The following is an 8,680-nucleotide window of genomic DNA, read 5'->3' on the forward strand; positions in this document are numbered from 1 at the left end:
TGAATGTCATCCACTTCATCTCAGAACTGTCCTTTAACACTTACTTTGTTTCCAGTGGTTTCTGTTTCTTTATCTATTTGAATTAGGACAGTGCATAATAACCAACGTGTCGACAAGAAAACAGTTTTAACTTAAATATGCTGGAATCTAAAGAATCGAGCTTCCCTTAGAAGTGTAAAAAAATAGTGCAGGTAAGCACTTAACACAAACTGTCGAAAATATGAGGCAAATGCGGGGAAAAAATGTGAAAAAACAAGTTGTCATTATTTGATTAACATGAGCATATAGGGGCCCATTTAGACCCATGTGTGGGTACACCCAACCTGACAGGATATATAACTCAGTGGCACTTGCACATGAGGAAAAGCAACATAGTTTGTGTCTAGTTCAACAGCATGAATCAATGCAGATGTTCTATTTTTGTAAGAAAGTATATCTGGGTGAGGTTATCTGACCTGTCATGTGTCTGATCACTGCAGGGTCTCTGGCAGTGTCCGTCACCGACATGACAGCTCCCGTGGTCGGTTCATCTGGCGGCGTGTATGCCCTGGTCTCTGCACACCTGGCCAATGTAGTCATGGTAGGTTGTGTTCTGAGTCTGTGCATGTATGCGTGTGTGGATGGTTAGAACATCACTCAGCCATCCTCATAGCGGTGTCTTTTGGGGGCCAGCAGGTGCAGCTCTATCTGCACGTGCCATACATTCCTGGGCATTTTGTGATGTCAAAAGAAAAGCATGCTTTTATCCTTGGTTGTAATAAACATCTTTATGTTCTCCGTCAACTATTTTTCTCTTTTTTTCAGAATTGGTCTGGTATGAAGTGTCAATTTAAATTATTCCGGATGGCCATGGCTCTGGTGTGCAGTAAGTCTAATTATACACTCTCCTTTTTGACCTCCTATTACTTCTTACCTTGTCTTTGGAAACAAATCCAGTGTAAGTCCAGAACAAGCAACATGAAATGTCCTCATATTTTGACTGTTTAAATAGACAATTGTGATTCTCTCTTACAATAGTTTTTTTTTGGATAGATAATGGAACCTTACCTACTCAGTGGCCTAGTGGTTAGAGATCGGTAGGTTGTGAGTTCAAACCCCGGCCGAGTCGTACCAAAGACTATAAAAATGGGACCCATTACCTCCCTGCTTGGCACTCAGCATCAAGGGTTGGAATTGGGGGTTAAATCACCAAAAATGATTCCCGGGCGCGGCACCGCTGCTGCCCACCGCTCCCCACTGCTCCCCTCACCTCCCAGGGGATGAACAAGGGGATGGGTCACATGCAGAGGACAAATTTCTCCACACCTAGTGTGTGTGTGACAATCATTGGTACATTAACTTTAACTTTAACTTAATTTATGGTTCTTGAACAGGGTTTGTAAATAGAAATGGTAGTTTGTTGAAGCAAATGTTTCCATAAGAAACAATGTAAACATGAGTAATGGATTCAAGCCTCATATTTTAGTAAAAGTCTGTAATATATATAATAATATACACCGACAAATACATTGGTGGTCCAAGAGGAGTTTTGAAAGGCTGAAATCATGGGTATCCCAGCACCATATGAATAATATTACCTTGAGCAATGAACCAATGAACAATATACTTTTTTTATAACAAAGCTTAAGTTTAGCGGATTAAACAATTTTACCATCATTAAAACATAAGTTTAAAACCCTTTCAACATTTCATCTCCGACACACTAGGTGTGGTGAGATTATCCTCTGCATTTGACCCATCACCCTCACCCCCTGGGAGGTGAGGGGAGCCGTGAGCAGCAGCGGTGGCCGCGCCCGGGAATCATTTTTGGTGATTAAACCCCCAATTCCAACCCTTGATGCTGAGTGCCAAGCAGGGAGGTAACTGGTCCCATTTTTATAGTCTTTGGTATGACTCGGCCGGGGTTTGAACTCACGACCTCCCGATCTCAGGGCGGACACTCTAACCACAAGGTGTGTGTGTGACAATCATTGGTACCTTAACTTTAACTTTAACATGGGTCTGAACTCACAACCTTGTGCTTTAAATTTCAAGTACTAGTGACGCCACCGGAAATCTGTATTCATATTCGAATCAGTGCATGACGTGGCCAGGAATACATTTGGGATAGAATTTTATAGGAAGCGCCTTGTCATCCAATAATTTACCTTTGACATGCGCTTATTCACACAAAACGGGGTCCCTCCACGGACATCCCTACGCATAGCGCGTGTTCTGCATTTAGGTCGGGGCGGTACATTAATTCTATACAAATAAAACCAACATTAGGTAAATCAGTATAATTCAATGTTAACGTTATGTTGACCGCACATTTCGGATCAGATAATGTATAAAGTAAAAGTGGACTTCATTGCGCTACATTGTCTGGAGTTGCAGCAGGCTGTGCATGACCAAAGATCGTATATTGAGAGAGGATGATCTACCGCATGGTGATGTACATCACACAACATATCCTACAAACCCCAAAACCAGAGAAGTTGGCACGTTGTGTAAATTGTAAATAAAAACAAAATGCAATAATAATTTGCAAATCCTTTTCAACATATATTCAATTGAATACACTGCAAAGACAAGATACTTAACATTCGAACTGGAAAATTTTATTTTTTGCAAATATTACCTCATTTGGAATTTGATGCCTGCAACATTTTTCCAAAAAGCTGGCACAAGTGGCAAAAAAGACTGAGAAAGTTGAGAAATGATCATCAAACACTTATTTGGAACTCCTTCGCTTGGAAAGGAGTCAGCTTAGGTGGTTCAGGCATCTCGTGCGGATGCCTCACGAGCATCTCCCTAGGGAGGTCCTCGTTGCATGTCCCACTGGAAGGAGACCAAGGACCAGATGGGGGTATTACATCTCCTCTCTGGCCTGGGAACGCTTCGGGATCCCCAAGGAGGAAGTTGCTAATGTTGCTCTGGAGAGAGAAGTCTGGGGGTCTCTGCTGGAGCTGTTGTCCCCGCGACCCGATTCCGGATAAGCGGTTGAAGATGGATGGATGGATACATATACTGTATATACATATAAATATATGTATATATATACAGTATACTGTATATGTACAGTAAATACCTGATATTTATATGTGATCTTAAAATCCTTTTTTTCCTCCTTTTTTGCACTCAGTGAGTGTAGAATTTGGCCGTGCCGTGTGGCTACGCTTCTATCCCCCGGCCTTCCCTCCTTGCCCCAACCCCAGCTTCGTAGCTCACCTGGGCGGGGTGATGGTGGGCCTCACGCTCGGCGTGGTGGTTCTTCAGAACTACGAGCAGCGACTCCAGGAGCAGTCTCTGTTTTGGATCTTCTTCTGCGTCTACACGCTGTTTGTGCTGTGCGCTGTCTTTTGGAACATTTTTGCGTACAGCTTGCTCGACGTGCGATTGCCCCCATCGCCGTGACATGCTTATTTTGTGGCAGCTAAAAAGACACTGCATCCCTCCTTCGTCCATCAATACCTCATATGCTGAAACTCATTGTGGGATCAGCCACAATGGATCAGATAGATCTGATGCAAGGATGCTATTAGGTAAATGTCTCCATTTCTAGAAGAAGCCTTACATACCTTTTAAAGGAGAACTGCACTTTTATTAGAATGTTTCCTGTCATTCGCAATCCTAATGTGAGACAAGCACACATATGTTGTTGTTTTTTTATGCATTCTAACAAGGAAATAAATTGTTGTCATAGGTGCAGCATAGCCTGCATAATCAGCTAACAATGGAGCTCTACTCTACTCTACACCTATAAAGTGCTCTAAAAAAACATTCAAATACATCTATCAATGTTTTATATAATGTACTTGCTATATGTTTAATGTAGTAACAGACACATGCATAATAACATGTAATATTTACATATTTCGGTCGTTTTAGGCATATGGCGGTGTATTAATTTCACAGACGCATCACAACATTTGCTATTTCCTTTAACAACAACTAATAATCATGGCAGACGTCATGAAAGACCAAACAATTGCTTTGGGACAAATGATGATCAAGAACCTTATATTTCTGAACCTGAATAAATGTAAGATGATCTACAAGTTTTAGAAGGTGAGCGATAAGCAGATCAGCGAGTGCTAAATGCTTAACAAGAAATCCAAACTACGAACATAATAAAACAATAATTTTCTGTACAATGTCTGCTCTCACTGAGATGTTGACTGATGGGATGTTTATATCTTCCCGTTTAGATGAAAATGAATCATAATCCTCACATTGGTAAAAAAGAATGCGAGCATCTTTGTGTCTTTATCGCCATATCCAGGTCTAAATTGAATGTGAAAGTTGACCAACTTCTCGATTTATGGCTTCAACGTTTTATTTTACAAGTGAGAGGCATAATGTATAATCTAGATAACTTTCACCAACTCAGAGGCGATGCAGCAGCTCACCTGCTCATTATGTCGATAGTTATATAAGCTAGTTACCTCTCTGTAATCACAGCTCCACTAAAAGTAGTTTGTTGGCGTTAACGCTTATAAATGGTAAATGGGTTATACCAGGGGTCGGCAACCCAAAATGTTGAAAGAGCCACATTGGACCAAAAATACAAAAACAAATCTGTCTGGAGCCGCAACAAATTAGAAGCCATATTACAAACAGATAGTGTGTCATGATATATACATTGAATTAAGATGACTTAAAGGAAACTAAATGAGCTCAAATATAGCTACAAATGAGGCATAATGATGCAATATGTACATATAGCTAGCCTAAATAGCATGTTAGCATCGATTAGCTTGCAGTCATGCAGTGACCAAATATGTCTGATTAGCACTCCACACAAGTCAATAACATCAACAAAACTCACCTTTGTGTATTCGCGCACAACGTTAAAAGTTTGGCGGACAAAATGAGACAGAAAAAGAAGTGGCATAAAACACGTCCTAGAAAGTTATACATTGTAAACAAACTACGGTGAGTTCAAGGACCGCCAAAATTAGTAGGACAAAACGGCGCTCGCCAAATACTCGAATCAGTGAAGCATGTTTAATACAAACAGTGTGCTTTATAACAATTAGGGAGGTTTGTGTCATGTTTGTCCTCCTACAGTAACCATATTAAAACAAAAAATATATATTTTTTCCCCTCATCTTTTTCCATTTTTCATACATTTTTGAAAAAGCTTCAGAGAGCCACTAGGGCGGCGCTAAAGAGCCGCATGCGGCTCTAGAGCCGCGGGTTGCCGACCCCCGGGTTATACTAAGCGCTTTGACACTATTTCCACATTCATCCATTCACACACACATTCACACACTGATGGCGGGAGCTGCCATGCAAAGCCCTAACCACGACCCATCAGGAGCAAGGGTAAAGTGTCTTGCTCAAGGACACAACGGACGTGACTAGGTCGGTAGAAGGTGGGGATTGAACCAGGAACCCTCAGGTTGCTGGCACGGCCACTATCCCAACGGCACCACGCCATTATCAGAATCAGAATCAGAAATACTTTATTATAAATATAGTTATTATATATTATTATATATTATATAATAACAATATCATTAATACTTGGTTAATATTTAGGTTTGGCATTTTTATTTGTTTTTTTAGAGGGCTTTATGGGCGCAACAGATTACTGTACTCCCATTAGATGCATTGTTAGCCATCTTTTACTTGCGTATATTACAAATTAGAGTGTGAATAATAGGCAAAGTTCCCCCCAAAAAAGTGCAGTTCCCCTTTAAGATCATGAAACCACGCATAGTCCTTATCATGGACATCCACATGAACAAAAAAAAACATCGACCACAGATAATGTACGTCTGCGACAATAAAAGGCCCGTATATAACTTCAACATCACTCTGCAAAAATGTTATATATTCTTTCTTGATTTACATGCCATCCCGCTACAAAGTTTGGTATAAATCGGGTTTAGTATTTTTGAGTAATCCTACAGTATATACTATTTTAATATGAATTACTGCTTTAACAATGGTGGCTTTTCCACAGTTATGTTTGCTTTGATCAATTCCAAGAACAAGCTTTGCAGTGTACTATTTATTTTTTCATGTTTATATTTTGTCAACTTTATAGACCCCATCGTCCTCCCTCTTTCCCTGAATGTGTTTTGCTTCTGATTGGCTAAAATGACAGAGAACATAGCGTCGTCTTTTGCTTTGGCATGTTCTAAACCTGTGTTTTTAAACACTGTTGTATGGTATAGAGATACTGTATTTGACCCTGGAATACAAATGAATGATTTTAATATGTGTGGACTTTGCCTCAGATGTGAGACATTATGTGCATATAATGTCTGAATCCTCCTACACGCAACCGAAAGGTGCCTACTCGTGAAGCTTTGTGAAAGCATGTCGAGCATCGTAGCCTCTTCTGCATTAAGTGTTCTCAAGTGAAGCCCAGCTGAAACATCATAGACAATATTCACTTGCGAGGCAGATATGGGTAACAATTCAGTTTTGTCCTTGTTTAGTGTTACATGAACCTCATACTTGTGTATTTGACCTTTTTGTGTGTAACTGCACCAACATGTGTGTACAGATAAATGCACAAGTGCCATTCAGACTTTTAAGCTTTCAAAAGTGATGCCAAGTGGTGTTTTTAGAGATCGTTGAAATCAGCCAAGAAGTTATTTATTGATGAGACGGTGACAAAAAGTGCGCTGGGGGACACAGGCGTAGCGTTGGCTACATTGCAACTGGTAACTCATAATGCAAAGCGGGAAAGAAATCAATGTGCTCTCTCTCTCGCCCTGTTAAAGTTCTTAATTGAGTATAATGAAGGTGACCACAGGCAGCACCCAGCGGTAAACAGTACTGTATTTTAACCTCACGTTACTCTGGTAACTGCTTCGCACAAACCTTATTATTGTGTAGTTAAACACAGCTTAACATGTTTGCTGTTGATTGTTTCTACCATGAGATACTGATATGGTGTGTACGTTCTGTGGCCCGTATGTATTGTTAGCAATATCTTGTATGTATCCTATTTATAAGTCTGTTAAAGAGAGTATCTGGATGTATGTTATCTGGGCCGTGACATAAAATTGATGGTTAAATTACTAAATATTTTAACAACGTGGATATTTTGTAGATTCATGATGTACAGTACATACTGGAGAACATTAAACATTTTTTAAAGAAACATGATTTGTTGGTATTATTCTGAAAATGGCAATTTCAACTTCATATCTATGAGGCCAAACTGAGCAATAACTTTTTTTTTCCCCCCAAGATGGCGCCGCTGTTGTAGCTGCTGGTTGCAGGAGCTCTTCACTCTTGTGTTTCCTCCTTTTGTTCTCTTCATGTTTTCCTTTTGTTTTAATGTGTATTATGCCTCTTAGCGTTTTCGTGAACTTGGATCCACTTCGGGCGATCCTTTGATCATGGCCATGTTTGCACCGGAGACCAGGTGCTGCAGAGTCCGCCCAGAGTTGTGTTTTACTTTTGTACCTGTATGTAGAAGGAGCGCCCCTAAAATGGCAGCTGGGTTGCAACAGCTCGGTCCTCTTTTAGTGTATTTTATGTCATTTGATGTATGTCTTTTGTTTTCATGTGTTTTAACTTATTTTTGTGGACTTTGTATCTGCAACAACTATATAATTTTACAGTGGCGGGCCATGCGTTTCCCACCTAGGCCTTCAGTGATGTCCTGTGTCCAATGATTACCTCTCAAAATACCATTATTTATGTCCCCACATGACCATTGCTGGAGAAATACTCTACAGGAACACATTTACGCAGTACTGGGCATTGACCCACATCAACAGTTTACAAAACGGGTTATTTTCTGTCGCATTTAAAAATCAATAAACCCGCGTCAGCAATTAAAACATATCTTATGTTTTACTGTCAAAATTAAAATTGCATAAAACATATTAAACGTGAAAAAAAAGAAAAAGAAATAACATCTGAAGTCACAATCTGTAGAACCCATTCGAGCTTCTGGTTGGCTGACATTGTCTCACAAGATGTAGTTTCTCTTTTAATATCCTTCTTGAAAATGGCCTTGCAAATATATATGTTGTCTTGTCTAATCATAAAAGATGCAGACGAGGCGTGTTGGCTGAGTTTTTAAAGTTTACTCCACAGTGTGCTCATCAAACACATCCAGCATGGCTACTTCAACCTAAACGGGGCTACTGCCCATGCTATTCACTACTGTGGCATGCTGGGTAATGGAGTTCTAATGTTACCTAGCTCATAACATCACAATATATATCTGCCTTAGGCCAGCTAGAAGGCCTTACTGACAACAACGCGTGATATGATTGGCTATCGCAACTGTCTGTCAAATGTTTTTGTCCATTCACTTACAGTGCACGGACGCCAGCATTGTTGATTCTGAAGGCCCCGGGCAGATTTGGTACATCATGGCAACATAAACTAGCTGGATTGATTGATTGATTGAGACTTTTATTAGTAGATTTCACAGTGAAGTACATATTCCGTACAATTGACCACTAAATGGTAACACCCGAGTAAGTTTTTCAACTTGTTTAAGTCGGGGTCCACTTAAATTGATTCATGATACAGATCATAATACAGTCATCACACAAGATAATCATCAGAGTATATACATTGAATTATTTTCATTATTTACAATCCGGGGTGTGGGATGTGGAGGGGGGGTTAGGGGTTAGGTTTGGTTGTTAACAACACTTCAGTCATCAACAATTGTATCATCAGAGAAATGGACATTGAAACAATGTAGGTCTGA

General features: G+C 40.1%; 1 protein-coding gene across 3 annotated transcripts in view; it reads left to right on the plus strand.

Annotated features, from left to right (window-relative positions):
- The window catches only part of rhbdl3 (rhomboid, veinlet-like 3 (Drosophila)), a 112,622-nt gene extending 105,547 nt beyond the window's left edge, over positions 1-7,075 (plus strand). For all 3 annotated transcript variants that reach the window (XM_062026967.1, XM_062026968.1, XM_062026969.1), the window contains 3 exons: positions 480-580; positions 805-865; positions 3,125-7,075. In XM_062026967.1, the coding sequence (XP_061882951.1) occupies positions 480-580; positions 805-865; positions 3,125-3,396 (434 nt within the window). In that variant the 3' untranslated portion in view covers positions 3,397-7,075. The remainder of the gene's footprint in view (positions 1-479; positions 581-804; positions 866-3,124) is intronic.
- Positions 7,076-8,680: the final 1,605 nt, after the last annotated feature.

Source organism: Entelurus aequoreus, linkage group LG18, assembly GCF_033978785.1.
Source record: "Entelurus aequoreus isolate RoL-2023_Sb linkage group LG18, RoL_Eaeq_v1.1, whole genome shotgun sequence".
NCBI classification, from domain to species: domain Eukaryota; kingdom Metazoa; phylum Chordata; class Actinopteri; order Syngnathiformes; family Syngnathidae; genus Entelurus; species Entelurus aequoreus.